The sequence below is a fragment of the Helianthus annuus genome, chromosome 10, assembly GCF_002127325.2.
Source record: "Helianthus annuus cultivar XRQ/B chromosome 10, HanXRQr2.0-SUNRISE, whole genome shotgun sequence".
Taxonomy (NCBI): domain Eukaryota; kingdom Viridiplantae; phylum Streptophyta; class Magnoliopsida; order Asterales; family Asteraceae; genus Helianthus; species Helianthus annuus.
This window is the reverse complement of record NC_035442.2, coordinates 124,081,614-124,100,759: the sequence shown is the minus strand read 5'-3', so window position 1 is coordinate 124,100,759 and position 19,146 is coordinate 124,081,614. Positions and strand designations below refer to the sequence as shown.

Genomic DNA, 19,146 nt, shown 5'->3' with positions numbered 1-19,146 from the left:
AGTGAAATTTGACATGCCTTATGATCACTTCACTGAGGTGATCACTAATTCGTGCTTGAATTTCAATTTGGGTGTGATTTGCCCTTCCAATTGCTTGAATTTATGGTAGTTAGGGTTTGAACAAAGGCTTCTTGAACGCGAGTGCAAGATTCTTAGATTGGCTCTGATACCAATCCAACTCATGAGAAGATAAGCAAAAGATCTTTGGGAGTTCAATGATTTTGTTGGCATGCAAATCAAGTTTCGTCAGTGATGAAAGGCCTGAGATGGTAGACGGTAATGCAATAAGACGATTTTCTGATAGATCTAGTGTGCTTAAACTGGATAATTTCCCTACTGAATCAGGAAGCCATTCGATCTGACCCTTCAATTTATTCTGAAGATTTAGATCTTTAGTTCCTTTCTTTGAAAATACTTCAATCAGTTCCGTAAGAGTCAATTCTAAATCCTCTCGGCCTACAAATTAAAACCATAATTTCAAGCAAACTTTAATGACTGCTTGACAAGATAATAATCATTAAAACAAGATAACAAAAGAAAACAACATTTCAAACCTCACCAGAATCCACAATCCGGGGCTCTAAAATAGTGCTTGATTGAAGCCCCGATCCACAATCCACAATGGAGTGGTGGCCTGGAAAGAGCCAGCCGTGACCAACGAGGACGTTGGCCCTTAAGGAGGGTCGATTGTTATGGACTAATATCATTGCAAGGTATGGGACTTGTCCCACATTGGTTGTATGGGCAACCAATGTGGGATTTATTTACCAAATGGGCTCTCTCACCCACCAGACTAGTCTTTTGGGTTTTGTTATCTCGTTTGGTATGTAACATGCAGGAAAGTCGTTGTCGAGATTAGGTGGTATCTTTATGGCAATCAAGGATGATATAGATTGTTATCCCCATCCATCTAACCATATATTTTTATACATCCAACTCATAACTTACCTAAATATTCTTCAATATACGTCAAAGAGTAAATTGTCATTTTCGTCCTTAAGGTTTGGCCGTTTTGTGACTTCATCTAAAGGTTTGTTCTTCCGCATCTGGATCCAAAAGATTTAAAATCTTGTCATTTTCATTCGGCTCGTTAACTTCATTCATTTTTCTCTGTTAAATCAGGGGTATTTCTGTCTTTTTGTTAACTTAAAGGACAATTCGGTCTTTTGCACTTTATGTACAAGCATTGAGCATAACGTACATAAAGTGGAGAAGACCGAATTTCTCTTTAATTTAACAAAAAGATAAGATACCCTGACTTGACGTAGAAAAATGGATGGAGTTAACGAGCGGATGAAAAAGGCAAGATTTCAAACCTTTTGGATCAAGTTGCGAAAAAACAAACATTTGGATGGAAGTCGCAAAACTGGCCAAACCTCAGGCAAGATTTCAAACCTTTTGGATCATATAGTGTGCACTTTCTTAGTCAATTTATGCATAAACCTTTAAAAGGTCATATGCAATTGGCTATGAGATTGTTGAGATATTTAAAGAAGGCTCCTGGGTTAGGAGTCATGGTAAAAAGTAGTCAGTTTCAACTTAATGCTTATGCCAATTCTGGGTATTGTGTGTTTCTTGGAGAGTCACTTGTCTCTTGGAAAGGTAAAAAACAATCACTTGTTGCTAGATCCTCTACAAAAGCAAAGTATAGATCTATGTGTGATGTTGTCTGTGAAGTGATATGGCTGGCTAATGTTTTAAGAGAGTTGTATGTTGACCTACAATATCTAGTGTTGTTGAGATGTGATAATATAGTTGCACTTTCGATAGCTTTGAATCATGTGTTTCATGATAAAACGAAACATTTTGAGGTGGACTTGTTCTTTTTGCGTGAAAAAATTGCAGCTGGGCAACTTGATGATGTGTTCACCAAGGGTCTCTTGCCTAGTCAACATGATAATATGTGTAAGTGGCTAGGACTTACTAACTTATTTAAAATATAAAACTGAGTGGGCATGTTGTGCTCAAGGGGGTCATTCTTGAATACTCTCCTTTAACAGTTTTATATTTGTTGTTAGTTGTTATAAGAATAAACTTCCTAATGTGTCTTATGTGAGGTAACCCGAGTGTTGGGCTTATGAAATAAAGTTGATGGGTTGGAACTGATGGGCTGGTGTTGCTAGTGGACCAGGAGATAAAGGCTTGGAGCGTGGAAACACGGACCTGCTGGCCTAGCTATATAATGCCTTGTTTGTCTCATTTGGAGCATAATACACATCCAGAGAGTTCTTTGATTGTAATACTTCTCTAGGATTTTCTGATTTTGGTTCCTCAAAGATTTCACATGTTATTCGTGAATCTTGAAAGTTTGAGAGTTGTTAGATGATCATTGTATTGATGATCATCGCTTAAAGAGGTGATTCATTGTTTCTATTTAACAATTTGTATCAAATTGTTGATTTTAGGGAATAAACACTTTGGTTTGAGTTTGAACAAGATATTATTGTTTTCTGACAACAATTAACCAACCCTTATTGTCATGAAAAAAAAATATATAGAAAATGTAACTCATGAATAAAATAGCAAATTACTATGCTCGATAATTGAGATGTTTATAAACCGGAAGATGATTTGAGCGTAATAAAATCATTCTATACAGAGTCCGTACAAGCACGACCGTTGTTACTAGGCTATGCACGGTCATGCATAAAGACAGGTGTCTAGGGTCTAGACAAATCTTTATCTATTATCCGGTTATCATCGTGCTAGTGTCTCTTTTTGTCTTTTCCTCTTTATAAAAAATGATTTTTTTCCTCTTTATAAAAAATGATTTTTTTTATTCCGTATGTACATGAAATACGACAAATTGTGATTTCCCGCTAAATGTGGAGAATAATGATTGATGGTGAAGGTAGGTGGGGAGACATTCTTGGTCGTTTACTCACCACACATACAGCCTGTACTGTACCCACTTCTTTCACATGGACCTCCGACGACCCGACATCAGGATCCGTTTTTCAAACATCCTTTCAAGTTCTAATCATATCAACAAACATTGATTATATTATCTCAAAGCAAACGTGTGCAGGTGAGGGGTTTAGGTGTAATGTGGATAGCAGAAATTTGGCAAGACCACCGACCAGGAAACTTCCAATGTATGACCCAATTATCTCCTCAAACCCCACCTACAAACCCCACTTCAACGATCATAATTTTCTCATCTTTTAAGGTTGCACACAAGGTGTTTGTTGAATTGTCTAAGAGAGTTGGTTTGGTGCATTTTGATCAAATTCTGTGTCCCTTTTCATCATTGTACATTATAAAGATTCCACAACTCAAAAATATTGTTACAGTTGTATGCTATGGAGGATTCATGGTTGAATTTTCAGTGGCCATTTAATGCTGCTGATGATCACTTCAGTTCATTAACAGGAGTTGGATACTATGATCCTGTTATGGAACCATCTCCAAGGCCCACTAAACAGGTCAAGGTTCACACCAGTGATCAGTTGTTGGTGAATCAGAATCTAGTTCATGGAAGTGATTGCGCTAGTCAAGGGTCTCTTGCGAAGGCGAACGATAGAGCTTTTGTGTCGCCAAAGGGTACCGATGATTTTAGTTGTAATAAGTTACCATCTTCCTATTCTGGGAATGAAAAATGTTATGTTTTTAGTAAAGATTTTGAAGGTGGCAGTGGTGGTGCAAGTATAACATCTACTAAGAGCACCAGTAGAAGAGTTGGTCCTTATCAAGATCATATATTGGCTGAGAGAAAGAGGAGAGAAACGCTCAGCCAAAGGTTCATTGCCCTCTCTGCTCTACTCCCTAACCTCAAAAAGGTAAACAATAAATGATTTTTTTTTTTTTTTTAATTTTCTTGATTACATACTAGTTTTTAATTTTCGGTTTCCATCCCTAATGAAGGTTATATAAGACATTTGTTGTTAGTCGCACGCGTCTAACTTTTCTTGGATGCATCATGGGTGCACTATTTTCTCATAATTTGCATGTTACGAATGATAGATGGATAAGGCTTCTGTTCTCGGAGATGCAATCGAGTACATGAAAACCCTTCAAGAGAAAGTGGAAACACTTGAGAAGCAGGCCTCGAAGAGATCAAACGTAGAATCTAGAAGATTTGAGATGGTGAACGTCGGCGGTGAAATATCTTCATCAGATGAGAATATCTCTTGTTTATCAGAGCAATTGCCTGAAATCAAGGCGCGGTTCATACGCAACGATGTTCTAATACGAATCCATTGTGAGAAAAAACCGGGTGTTGTTGAAAAAACATTAGCTGAAATAGAGAAGCTGCACTTATCTGTGATCAACAGCAATGCTGTGATCTTTGCCAACTCCATGCTTCATATCACCGTAGTTGCTCAGGTAAAGATTTGACTTTTTGTGCGATGAGTGTTGACCTTTTGATTTTATATCTGAAGTTTGTGTTTTGGTGTGAATTAATTGAAACCCATGTTATATTTTTTTCACAGATGGATAAAGATTTAACGATGACAACCAAGGATTTTGTAAGAAATTTACATTCCGGTCTCAAGCAATTCATGTGAAGATGGTTCTTTATCTGTGCAGTTAATCTTGCTTGGTAAAAAGAATTGAAACCTTTGGGTTCAATTTGCAGGAGGGTTTCTGTTTCTAACTGTATTGGTTGACTTTGTTGACCTTTTTAACAAACCACCCTCTTGTTGTAAATAAGTAACCTTATGGCTAGATGTACATAAGTGGGCATTCCTGTTCACAACTTCCTTTCTTTATTATATGGTTTATAAATGAAAACACAAAGCTTTGTGTCAGTCAGTTATTTGGTAAATAGTGTTTTAAAGGCCTTTAGAATATCTTGTGGATTGTGTTTTTTGAAATGTTTGTATCCAAATGATAAGCACCAGGATCTTATGACGAGAGACCAAGTAGTATCCACATACACACGCACAAGCACATGAGCTCACACGCGTCATGTAATTCATTTTTTTTTCACGTCGTATCAAGGGTTTTTTTTTCCTCTTCGGCGTAAGTTTACTTGGATTGCGTTTTTGGGTCATTTATGGTTTATTTATTGTGTTTATCTTGTATCCGAATCTTATATTCTTTGATTATGTTTTGTAGTTAAACCAGAAAGGAATGCATTATAAAATGTGGGAGGGTTCAGGTGCAAGCAGTACTCACAAATATGATAAATGTTGTGGTCTTGAGAAAGTAACATGATTAATTAGTGACCATCTAGCAGTTTAGGTTTACTTTATGTGTTGCATAGGTTTGACAATGTAGACATCATCAGTGTGCCACCCTATATAATCGAGGGGGCGTATAGTGATTCATGTGGACGTTAGTTATGACTTGAAAGATGTGATAGTTAACCAATAAATCTTTGTCGAGTTAGATAATCATGGTAAGTTACTTATTGCGGATTGGTTATCACATTTAGTCTAAATAGCTGCTAAAACGCTATTCGACCGAACATCTTGTGCTCGTAAGTGGAATTTATGTAGAGACGGGAGTGAGAGGAGTCAATCAACAATCAAACAATCACACGATCAGCATAACAACTAGATAAACAACAAATCAGTAACTAGTCGGCTTGATCATTGATACCGAAAGAGTTTACATCATTTAAGCACATTTGGACAACCTAGATGTGCACCTCTAGGTGTCTGACTCACACATGCTAGGTGCGCTACACACAAATCTCTCTGAACAATCACAACACAACTCTATTTATACTATGTGAGTCTGCCTTAGATTGCCGCCTCAAACTCATGGGGCGCAACTGCACTGCACTGCTTCATATCTTCCAACCATATATGCTTAGCATCGGACACACAAAGTTGTATCAACAGGGAGGTTCTTGAAGGCTTAAATTTTTTTGGAAGGTGACTTTCTATGTACCGGACCTATTGGTCACCGGGTTCATGTCGAAGACATTCCCCCGTCAGCCCCGCACTCTCGGACGCGATGTTCGATCGGGCCCCGGCCGCCGCGCAAGCTGACTTCCGCCCGGAAACCATACTGCCCCCACACGAGAGACTCGCTGGGGTAACAGCTGGGTAAAACCGGGTTGCCCTCAAGACCGCACCATGCCTCGGTAGGATACGATCCATCATTGGGACGTCCCCCCCCTAAGACCACAGTGGGAGTCGAACCGGTGACCTCCCAAAGGAGGAGATACAATTTTAACAGGATTAACCTACTTCTAAACAATTAGTTAAACATTTTAGACCTATTTATGCATTAGGTACTTCATATTATTGACAATTAACTCCCACATTCAATTAGGAATTCTAAACATTTTTGTCTTTGTTTTTCTCTTCTCAAAACCATCCGTTGCCTTACATCAGAATTAGGTCGGTCGATGATGAAGACGCGGTTAGTGATGTCGCCAATGAAGATGAAAGCCTTTCAAGATTGTTACATACCAACAGTAAGTTTTCATCACTAACAAGACTACACCTTTTCAATGAATGGATGTGTTTTCTTTACACTCATTTGATTTGGGTTGGGTTGGGTTGGGTTGAGGTTGAATTCAAAAGATTATATTATTTGCCCCTTTTGTTGCAGAAAGAATACTAAAATTTACAACATTTGAAAGCTGATGCATCATTGCAACAAAGCATTAGAGAAAAAACCAAACCAAACCATCCAATCGAATCAAGGTAATTGATGGTGTAATTATTTTCATGCCATTGATTTTGATTTTAGAATATGGTTACTACTGAAAATATATTTATATCTTCTTAAAGTAGAATATGGTTACTGAAAATATATTTACAGAAATATGAATATGGCTTGTCAAGTGCTGATTATGTTCTTAGGGGGTACGGGGTGCCTTCGGTAAAGGGTATTGGGGAGGGGAAATCCCGATTAGGGGGGTGGCGCCAATGCTTCGGTGAACAAGAGAGAGGATGACAATTGGGTGGCGGCTCACCGAAGGAGAGAGGGGAAAGGTGGTGGGGCCAGCCCACTTTCAACCAATCAATGCTTTTCTTTATTTTTTATTTTTTTTTTTTTAAAAAAAAAACCAATTCACCTAATAGGGGAGTGGCGCCATCAAATGGGGGTGTTAGGGGAGTTTAAGAGGGGAGTTGACGTGGCACACGGGGATTGGTTTGGCGTAAGAGAGGGCACTCACCTATTAGGTGTGCACCCCCTTCACCCTTATATTTTTGAGTAAATTACAAGTTTTGTCATTTATTTTTACACCGTTTTGCAAGCGGTGTCTTTAATGCAAAAGTTGACAAGTTTTGTACTTAATGTTCCCAAATATTGCACGTTCTATCCTTTAGGCCAAACCCAGTTAGATTTTTTAGTTAAATCAGATTACACAAAGGTATGTTAGTCTTTTTACTCAATTATATAATATATAATATTAGGGTAAATAAATTGCTTATGATGAGTCCGTCCACTCAATTCGGTTCCTTATCATCCAGTTCATTCTCCACCTATATCGCTAGAAGAAGATGTTCAAATTTTAGATAGTGAACATTATGAACAAAACCACACCCTCACATCATAGATTTATCCTTTTAACAACATGATTGTGTATATGTTTTTCTTTGTAACTTGTTTTTTTTTTTTTTTTTTTATGGTTATAATGTTACTGCCATGGTTGTAGCTGGAGTTCTTGGTAACCGAACTTGGTTGGATGGTTAGTCCCTTCGATTTTCATTCACGTTTACACATTATTAAATTCATTAATATCAGCGGGCGATTTGACTGATACCATGAGCTAAGTCGTCAATATGCTTACGGTGAAAAGCTCGTTCTTTACAAAGTGCTCCCACAACAACTCATTGAGTTAATTAAATTTAAACTGTTATGATAAATTATTAATTGTGTAGTGAGCTTTCCAAGAATTTGTGTTTTATTGATCACAAAAAAGTTTGTATTTGGAGCCTAATTAACTTTCCATTACAGATCTTATATTGTTTGTTAGTAGTAACAAATATTGCAGCATCATCAACAAATTATGCTTGATAGAGTTTCAGGTAGTATTCTTGAAGAATATATATGTACTAGCCATTTACCCGCGCGATACGGCGGGAAACATATCACTTAGGTTGGTGAGTTCAGGGCTATATACGGGGCGGTTCGGTTTTGAGCCATAACCAAAACCAAATTCGCGATGCAACGGAAAACACAACACTTGTTAGTAATTCTAAGGGTGTGCATGAGAAGGTTTTGTTTAGTTGGGTCATAACTAAAATCTAAATTTTTGGTTAAGGTACTTCAAAACCGGTCATGGGGATTTAATGACGTTTGTGCACCCACCTATTAATCACATTCACATTTACACATCATCAATAACTATATATAAATGCAAACATTTGACTCAAATATGCATGGAGGTGATTGTCAATCGAAAAATGACGTTGAAACCATTCATCCATATGTTTACAAAATTTTATTATGTATTTTTTTTTTCTAAAAGGTATTAGGTTAGTAGCGTCAATTGATTGATACACGTGATAAGCATTACACATGTCAAGTAGATAATAATACAAGAAATCAGAGCATAAGTCATTTGTAAATTTGTTGCAAGATTAAGAAATTTTTGCAAAGGCGTTAACATGAACAAGGAATGTAACGACCCATCCTTCCAATATCATGCGTCTCAGACATGTTTGCTTCGTAGCAAACACGTTATGTAACGACTCATCCTTCTAATATCATGTGTCTCAGACATACTTGCTTCACAGGCAAACACGTTTTGTTCATTCTTACTTGTCATACCTGTTTTGGTCAAAAATCAGACTAGGATAATGCAACCAAATCTTATTTTGTGAGGTGTGATGCTGAAATTGAATAGCGAATGTATGAACAAACTTCAAATGAAATGAACAAGTGACACAATGATTTATACAAGGAAAAAGCCCTTGATCAAGAGATGATCTCCGGCATAAAAAACCTCGGGTGATGGAAACTACCGATCACCAACTATATTGAACAAATAAAGGTTACAAATCGGGATGATAACACGCTTGTTACAAGGATCACTAGTGTGTAATGTGTGTATATTCGCCAAAAGTTGCCGAGAGCTTTCAAGTGTATATGTGTGTTGCTAATTGTTCTAACTATCAAGCTGTTATCCCCTTTTAAAAATAGAAATAAACTAAATAACTAACGTCCCGCAAATGGTGCTAGCTACCCACGACTTCCATAACGGTCATTAAGCTATGCACGTGTAGAATGTTGAGAGCATATTCCCCAAGAATATCGGTAAGACCAAGTCCTACTCGTGTACTCCTGCAAATCAAGTTTAAATATAATGGAAACAACCGTTAGTGTTAGGATAATATTGAGGATCTTGGATCCTTAAACCTACAACGTCTTCTGAGGATCCTTAATTCAAACAGAATTGAGGATCCGTGATCCTGGCTGCACTTGAGGATCCGTGATCCTGGCTGCACTTGAGGATCCGTGATCCTCAGGTTTAGAAAATCCATCCCTAACAATTGCCCCCAAAATATGAGGAATAAAATCCAACTTAATGAGTCATATTTTTTGATCTTATCTGCAACAAACTGAATAACGTATGTTTTGGTCAAAAATTACCGAAGCAATTAAGTGATCAAATTAGTTAAGTGAGGTAGTGTGCTAAAAAATGTGTTGAAAATATGCTGGTTATGTTGTTTGGAAAAACAGTGTTCAGGATACGGCCCAGGATATTGAGCTGTATCTACGATCAAACAATGAGCAAGAAAGTAAAGTAAATGACACGAGATGTACGAGGAAAGCCCTTGATCAATCTAGATCGCCGGCACAAAACCTCGGGAGCTGACAATCGCAGCTGCCTTGTTCTTTTTATTGCTTTAAACTTCAGGATACAGTGCAGGATATAGATCAGATCGCTAAGTGTTACAACGAATTTGTGTGAAAGTGAAAATTGCTAGAGAGCAAGTGTTAGAGTGTAGCGGAAGTGATTGTGATGTCCTAGTTGATCTGATACCCTATTTATAGTAATGAATTATAAACAATAATCCCTACAAATATGGGCTACTCCGAATATTCCATTGTGAACGTTATGGACCGAGTAACACGGCTTCAACGTTTTCACTTGAACGACTTGGACCGAGTCTTCCGTGGAATAAGTCTTGTTAACGTTTCTAGCTTTTAACTCACGTGCCTGCACATAATCCATTAGTAATCCCGAGGATACCATTCAGGATGTTACCAATATCCTGAACTAGCATCCCGGATGTAAACAGATATAATATAAACAAGATATATATCAAGATATTTTCCAGGATATGGGCTCAGAATTTCACCCATAACAATTGTCCCCAAAAATGTTACCGTTTGATATCCTAACGGTTACATTTTTTTCACAGTGGCCGAGGCAATTAAGAGATAAGACTATTGATGTGACAGCTTTCAACCACCCGACCTATATTTACTCATCATGCCCTATATCTTCTCATCCCCATCTCTTTTTTAACTACAATCGTCAAGGAAAAGGTAATATTCTCTCCCTCATTTTCATATTCATCTTTATCATCTTTCTCCGGCGATAATTTAGGCGACCAAATGCCCAGGCAAACAAGGTCCAGTTCAGGTGACTCAGCTCCCACATTCATCCAACAGAACCTTCTCCGAGAACCGGAGAAGGAAGCATGTACCTTCGATAGTGCTCACCTGTCAGCCTTGAAATCCTCCGGCATCTTCCCGGAAGGGACCGTGTTCAGACCGTTTGACCGGGAAATCCGGTCGGATATGGTCTCCAGCGAGTGGATATGCTTTAGTGCTTTCCCTTTTACCCTAGGGCTACAATTCCCCTTTCCGGATTTCATCTCCGAATTCTTTAATATCACCAAAATTTCTTTCAGCCAAACCATGCCAATGCTCTGGCGTGTTTTATCTGTTCTTGACCAAATCAAGAGAAACCACATTCCTGACCTTTCTATCCATGATCTGCCCCTAGCTTACAAACTTAGATGTCACGGATCATGCAGGTTTCTGTTTTATTCTACTTCTGGTGACCCATTGATACTTCGTGCCACCTGGAACGAGGATGGTTGGCAATCCAAATATTTCTTTGTAAAAAGGGATTCAATCCCTGGTGGAACGGATTATCCGATGAGATGGTTGAAGAAGGGTAGGATTTAGGGTTTAAAGATGATCCTGCTTGTTATCCTGCTTTATATCCTGAACTGACCAACTTCCTCTGTCGTGTATGCAGCTGATTTCAGGAAAATTACACCTCCACTTGTTGATTCTCAAAAAAGAATAGACGCCATCAGACTCCTTCCAGAGGCAGAGAGAAGTTTCAACCCATCTCCACCAACTCCAAGCCCTCTTTCAAGCGCAAACATGTCTGGTAAGGATCCTGTAAGATATCCTATACACACATGTTTTTATTTGATATTTTTAGGAGAGGTTTAGAATTTTACTCCCTATGTGCAGATTCCAGCAAAGTTCCAGTCTATCTAGATCTCGATGAACTTGATAGTTACCCAACTCCAACCATAGTCAAGAAGGAGGCTCCTGCTGCTACTAGCTCCAAGCCACTCCCAGCTCCTAAGGCCAACCCAAGGACCCGCGCTTCCACAGCAAAAAAGAGAAAGGGTCTTGAAGTCAGTGCTCCAAGCTCAGAAGGGTTCTCCTATGACGAACTCAGCTTCACTGATTCCTTAGAGCCAATGACATCCTTCCTTAACAAGGTAATATCCTGACGCATATCCTTCATGTATATCCTGCACATATATCCTGCATGTATATCCTAACAGGATATCCTGATAGGATATCTTAGTCATTATATATATATTCTAACTTGTACCTGTTATTGATGTGCAGGGCCTCCAGCATTTGCTCCACTTGTATAATGATGCATGTGGTACTGTTGCACTCCATGAAGCCAGGATCAAACAGCTTGAAAGCACCGTTGCTGACCAAGGTGCCATTGCTGAAGCGAATAGCCGGCACTACGAAAGCCTGCTGAAGAAGGTCACCCAAGAAGCTGAGGTCAAACTTGCCACCGTTCAAATGGATCATGATCAAGCCATGATCAATTTCCGGGAGGGAATCAAGACTTCCGCTATCGTCTCCCTGTTACAAGCACGCATCAAGATGGCCTACGAGGCCAAGGAGACGGGTCTTGTTTGTCCATCTTGGCCAATTGAATCCTGGGTGGCCAAGTTGAAGGAGCTCGGAGGCAAAGCTGTGCCATTTCCAGCTGAAGCCGGTGAGTCTTCTAAGTCAGCAGAGGTGGTGGATCAGGCTGGAGACAAGAAGGATGCTGGAGCGGATGCTGGACAGGATGCTGGTGAGGATGCTGGTGCTGAGAAGCCAGGGAAGGCTGGAGAGGATGCCGCTGTGTGAGGGCATGTGAGTGGGCGATGATGGATGTTGATGCTTAGGCCGGAGCCCACTTTTTTTAGATTTGATGTTGGTCTGTAATCCCTAAACAATTTACTTTTCTGCACTTTACTTTTCTGCACCTGAACAATTTACATTTCCTGCATGGTTTTTGAAAAATACAACAGTTGGAGGTGGATGGGTCTCGGTTTGAGATGAAGCCTTCAACTGTTGGGTAAATATGGTAATGGACTATTAGTGCTCTTAGTGGATGGGCCTTGTTTTTAGGTGAAACTAAGAGCACATCTTTTGGTATATTAATAATATAACTCCTCTTTTGACTTTATTATTGTTGTCGTTGATATATTAATTTCGCTTGTGAAAATTCTTTTGTTTGAACATTTTTGAGAATATATTGTAAACGTATCCCGGTAAATATCCTGAAAGATATTTTGATAAAATACAATCTATTAGTTGTCTAAATAAAAAGGAAAGATCATACCAGAGATTCTTAGAGAATCATTTTCGATTCTTCATTATAAGCTTGTCCCCAGTGCATACTTATAAACTTGGATCCATCCTTGTAATGTATGTCCCCTGTGCTTGACACAGAAACACAAATGTATTCATATTTTGACTCGAATGAATTCCAAATACCCCAGGGCAAAACCCTTAATATCCTGAAATGAACCCTTAGTATACTGGGGATAAACCCTTAATATCCTGGGGATAAACCCTGAGTTTCATGCGCTGCAGGAGAGAGTGTATAAACTCAAAACCTTAGAAAGGTGATAACCTTTAAACCTTAGAGAGTATGAAAATACCCTTTCGTGAGAGAGGGTGATCAATCCTCATATACCTTTAGGATTCAGGATATAGCCAACAGCAACGAAATTGTCAGCCACTTTTACATGGACTGGTCCCGCCACCTTGAACTATCCCCGAGTAACTTGCGCTCCAGGCGAGGTGTTTAAACCCAATTCGGAAGAAAGGTGAATACCTTTAAACCTGTGAAGGGATCAGTATCCCTTAAACGTGAGAGAGGGGGCCAATCCTCTAATCTTTCGAGCTATCCTGAGTACACATCCTGGAGCTATATCCTGGAGCATATGCTGCAAAACAATTGTAAACTAAGGTGGGTGTTAGCTTGGCTAACACCCCTCCGATGCCTAAGTCAGTATTGGGTTCAAGATAATAAACAAATATATTTAAAAGAGGTAGAATACATACCATTCTGGGATAGAAATTAAATTCTATTCTTACTTGAAATAGAGCTTTAAGTGTATAGCATTTCAAGACCTTGGTAGCATATCCCCTTCCATATTCTTGAGTCTGTATGCTCCTTTCCCTGCTTCTGATTCAACTTCGTATGGTACTTCCCATTTTGGAGCTAACTTGCCATCGACAGGATTAGTAGTATTCTGAAAAGCCTTTCTTAGCACCCAATCGCCAACTTGAAATCTCCTAGTCCTTATGTTCTTGTTATATGCTCTGGATATTCTTTGTTGATATGCTGCCATCCTTAGCCTTGCTGCGTCTCTTTTTTCGTCTATGGTATCCAAGTCTTGACATAAGGTTTCAGGATTCTGCTCAGGATTCTGTAGGATAGATCTTGCAGTAGGTATCGCCATTTCCGTTGGAATTACTGCTTCTGCTCCGAATACTAAGGAGAATGGGGTTTGGCCGGTTGCATTTTTTACCGTTGTCCTGTCAGCCCATAACACAAAGGGTAATTCCTCTGCTCATCTTCCTTTTTTGGCTCCAAGTCTCTTCTTTAAGTTATTCACTATTATCTTGTTTGAAGATTCAGCTTGTCCATTCGCTTGAGGATGTACCGGAGTAGACGTTATCATTTTGATTCCCCAACTCTTGCAAAAGTCGGTAGTCCTTCTGCTTATAAACTGGGACCCATTATCACAAATGATTTCAGCTGGTACTCCAAACCTGGTCAGGATATTCCTCTTTATGAAGGTACTACTTCTTGGTCTCTAACTTGAACAAATGCTTCAGCTTCAACCCACTTAGAGAAATAATCCGTCATTGCCAGCATAAAGACTTTTCCTCCCGGAGCTTTTGGTAACTTCCCTACTATATCCATCCCCCATTTCATGAACGGCCAAGGGGATGCTACAGGATATAGTGGTTCAGCTGGTTGATACAATATGTTACTATGCCTCTGACATGCATCACATCTTCGAGCATATTCTGCAACATCTTTTCTCATTGTTGGCCAATAATAACCTGTCCTTAGCACTTTTGAAAATAATGACCTGCCCCCAGTATGGTTACCACAATCCCCTTCATGTATATCCTTGTTAGGGCTGGATTTTTATTATAGGTGATCCTTACACGTGATCCTAACCAGTGATCCTTGTTTCTTTGGCAGACAGTGATCCTCAGCAGGGCTTCAGGATCAGGATCATGGGACATTATAGGATCCTCATACTAACGATCATCTTCTCTTAATGCAATGTTATTTTTGCAGGAATATCTAGCAGGATACGCTCTAAGCATCATGATCAAGGGACGCGTCTTCACAATTATAGCAAGAGCTTAATCGGAGATAGACGTTGCACAGGATATGGAAACATGGCTTGATTTATGGGCGGAAATTTAGGCTAGATTATCTTTTATTTCTAAAGGGGTAATGAGCTGATAATTAGTCCTTTTACCTAAAATAGGTCACCTACACTTGTATAAATACCACTCTCCATCATTTGGAAGAGGGGACACGACATACAACGCAACTCTCACACACTTAGACACTCGAAGCAATAGTGATCCTTGTACTCAGCTCATTATCATCCAAAGTTGTAATCATTTTGTTCATATATGGAAGTTTGGTGATCGGTAGTTGCCATCACCCGAGGTTTTTTATGCCGGAGATCATATATTGATCAAGGGCTTTTTCCTCGTATAAATCATTGTGTCTTTGCACCTCTATCACGAAAGTGATCCTTTATTTTCATAACTAACCAAGCATCATACCCCGATTACATAAAGTTTGGTTACATTATCCTTGTGTGATTTTTGACCAAAACAGTTTGGCGCCCACCGTGGGGCAATTGGTGCTTCATCCATAAGAAAACCTTTTTGTTCGAAATCATCTCAAAGAACTACATGGCTTCATCATTGAAAAACATGTCCATGGCGATGTCTGCAGTCACCTCATCACAGACCACTCTGCCTCCTCCACCGGCAGGATCCCAGAAGAATGCTGAGAAGAGACAAACTCCTACTAATTCTAAAACTCCATCTCCTTCTGCTATGAATTCTTATATTCCCAGTACTAGTGATGTATTTACCTTGATTTTGCAGATGAAGGATCGTATGCAGCGGCAGGATGAAACTAACGAAAGGATCCTCAGGGAAATTGGAGATCTCAAAAGACAAAAGAAAGCGGCAGAGGATCATTCTCCACTGATGCCCAAACCCTTAAGCTTTGATACTCCAATGATTACTTCTCAGCCATCAGGAATTCCAGACGTGCAAATCATGGGAGAATCAAGAGGATTGCACCACGGATCGACAGCAATGACTCAGGCATTAGGCTCACACTTCCAGCCGGCAGGATCCTACCCCCAGCATTTGGGATCCTTCATGAATTCAGGAGCCTATCCGGGGGCACAGCAGTTTCAAGGATCTTACTTTGTTCCAGGATCATCCTAGGTTCAAGGATCCTCCTTCGTTCCAGGATCATCCCAGACACCAGGATCCTTCCAGATACCAGGATCCCTAAAAAGTTTGCAAACAGGAAGTCTAGATGTCCATCAAGGGGACTTCATTCCAATGCAGACCATTGCTTCCACTGGTCCCTCCGTTGTTCCAGAATCCCAGCAATACGGGTTCCCTAACTTGAACCCAATGGGAGGTAACACTTTAAATAATTATCCTACCACTAACCATGGATTCATGCAGGATACAGGTACCAATCATGCTATGGCCAAGGAGTTGCAGAAGCTAAAAGATATGATCTCAAGTGTTCCAGGGGTAGTCAAGCCTATCCCAGAGATTGCAGATGGAAGCCACAAGGTATCTCGCTTTGCACCACCAATTTGTGATGCAGAGGTACCCAAAAGGTTCCATATCCCTACTATGAAGCTGTATGATGGTACAACGGATCCAGAGGAACACATAGCACAATACAGGGAAAGGATGGAGATCAACCCTATCCCAGAAAAGTTGAAGGAAGCATGCCTATGTAAAGGATTTGGATCCACTCTTACTGGATCAGCTCTTAAGTGGCTGCTAAGTCTTCCCCCCTACTCTATTACTTCATTTGCTAATTTAGTTAATTTATTCAATAACCAATTCTCTTGTAGCAGAAAATTTGAAAAATTAACTAGTGATTTGTACAGGATAACTCAAAATCATAATGAATCATTAAGGGATTATATAACTAAATTTAGTAAAGAATCCTTGGACATTCCCAACTTGGATATGGCTACGGCTGTTGAAGCCTTCAAAATGGGACTGCTTAAGGATTCATTATTCTATGATGATCTTGTTATGACACCATGCAGGAATCTAGATGAAGTAAGAACTCGAGCACTCAGGTTCATCCGGCTAGAGGATGACAAGAGGATCCAGGAGAGACAAGTAGGATCCTCAAAACAGGAGAAGCAAGGATCCTCCTTCAAGAACAACAAATTCAAATCCTACCATAGAAATGAGAACAAGAATGTGCATGCTGTTGACCAAGAAGAGGATGATGAAGAATATCCTCCAATCTCAGAATATTGTTTTTCCGTTGATAATCATGAACTAATCCTTGCAATGCAGAATCTAGGTGAAAAAGCTAGGTGGCCCAGGAAGAATGATAAACCATCCGGGACTAAAGACAAGTCAAAATGGTGTGCATACCATGAGGATTTCGGGCATCTAACTGAAGAATGCATAGCTTTAAGGAAAGAGATTGGATATCTGTTAAGCAAGGGGCACCTAAAAGAATTGCTGGGGAGAAAAAAGCAAAGGACCCAGGATCCTGAAAGGATCCCCGAAAAAGCTCCAGCACCTCCGGCAAATGCACAAGTGATCAACTTTATATCCGGAGGATCAGACATCTGTGGTACATCCTTCTCGGCGGCCAAAAGACATGCAAAAGAATCAAAAATGGATAATGGAGAAAGGCCTATTAGAACATCAAGTGTCTCAGAAGGGAAGATGATAACGTTTGATGAGGATGATCGCATTAACATTCAGGATCCTCATCATGATAGTTTAGTTATTACTCTCTTTATCTCTAACCATTTTGTCCGCAGGATCCTTATCGATGGAGGAAGTTCAGTGAACATTATCCAGCTTGATGTTCTGAAGAAAATGGGTATCCCAGAATCAGACATCACACCAAGATCCTCCGTGCTTGTAGGATTCATTGGAGAAACGAAGAAAACCCTAGGGGACATCAAACTCCCAATCTACGTGGAAGGATTACATAATTATCAGAAATTTTGTGTTATTGACTGTTTATCTTGTTGCAACGTTATCCTTGGCAGGCCTTGGATACACGATATGAAAGCAGTCCCATCTACCTACCATCAATGTGTGAAGCTCCCTAGCCCATGGGGGATAATCAAGATCGACAGTGATCAACAGGAGGCTAAGGATTGTTATACCTCATCCATGAAGCCAACCTCGAAGCCAAGGGAGCAATAGCAATTACAGTATCCTCCGAGGGATGTCTTGGAGGCAAGGGAACAAGATGTGGACGAAATCCTTTTGGATCCTAATGATCCTGAATCAAAAATCTATATCGGATCAGGGATCCTTGGCAAGATGAAAGAAGACTTAATATCCTTCCTCAAAAGAAGAAAATCCACCTTTGCTTGGAAACATGAAGACATGACAGGTATATCTAAGGATATTATTACTCACAAACTCGGCATTGACAGGTCTATCAAACCAATCCATCAAAAAAGGAGGAAGTTTGCACCAGAAAGAAATGCCATTATCCAAGAAGAAGTAGAGAGACTACTTCGAGCAGGTATGATCAGAGAGGTAAAATATCCAAAATGGTTAGCCAATGTGGTTGTTGTCCAAAAGAAAAATGGAAAGTGGAGGGTATGTGTCGATTTCACTGATTTGAATAAGGCATGTCCCAAGGATCCTTTCCCATTACCCCACATTGACTCCATGGTGGATGCAACAGCGGGGCATGAACTGTTAACCTTCATGGATGCATCATCTGGATTCCAACAAATTCAGATGGAACCGTCTGACCAAGAGGATACAGCCTTTATGACCCCAACCGGTTTATATTGTTATATTGCCATGCCTTTTGGACTAAGAAATGCAGGTGCAACATATCAAAGGCTGGTGAATATGATGTTCAAAGATCAAATTGGAAAAACTATGGAGGTGTACATAGATGATATGGTGGTCAAGTCAAAGAAAGCTGAGGATCACCTAAGGGACTTGGAAGAAGCATTCGATATCCTTGATAATTACAACATGAAACTTAATCCTTCAAAATGCCATTTTGGTGTTAAGGCAGGAAAGTTCCTAGGATACATGGTAACTCAGAGGGGCATTGAAGCAAGCCCGGAACAGATCAAAGCATTAGTAAATATCAAATCTCCTGCCAATGCCAAGGATGTTCAAAGACTGACAGGCAGGATAGCAGCTTTGAACAGGTTCATATCGAAATCCTCAGAAAAATGCAAAGAAATCTACGATATCCTAGCCCTTAAAGAATATATGTCCTCAGCACCAGCATTAGCAAAACCGGAAAAAGGAGATGTGTTATCCTTATACTTGGCGGTATCCTCAACCGCTGTAAGTGCTGTCCTTGTCAAGGATCACGAAGGTACACAATATCCTATCTACTATGAAAGTAAAAGTTTACTTGATGCCGAATCCAGGTACTCACACCTCGAAAAACTTATTCTCGCATTAATCATGGCA

At 39.7% G+C, this 19,146-nt stretch overlaps 1 protein-coding gene across 1 annotated transcript; it reads left to right on the top strand.

Annotated features, from left to right (window-relative positions):
• The first annotated feature begins 2,821 nt into the window (after nt 1-2,821).
• LOC110884801 (transcription factor bHLH25) lies at nt 2,822-4,768 on the top strand. The gene is made up of 3 exons (XM_022132516.2): nt 2,822-3,779; nt 3,964-4,326; nt 4,434-4,768. The coding sequence occupies exons 1-3, from the start codon at nt 3,303-3,305 to the stop codon at nt 4,506-4,508; spliced, it is 915 nt and encodes a 304-aa protein (XP_021988208.1). The 5' UTR covers nt 2,822-3,302; the 3' UTR covers nt 4,509-4,768.
• The last annotated feature ends 14,378 nt before the right edge of the window (nt 4,769-19,146 follow it).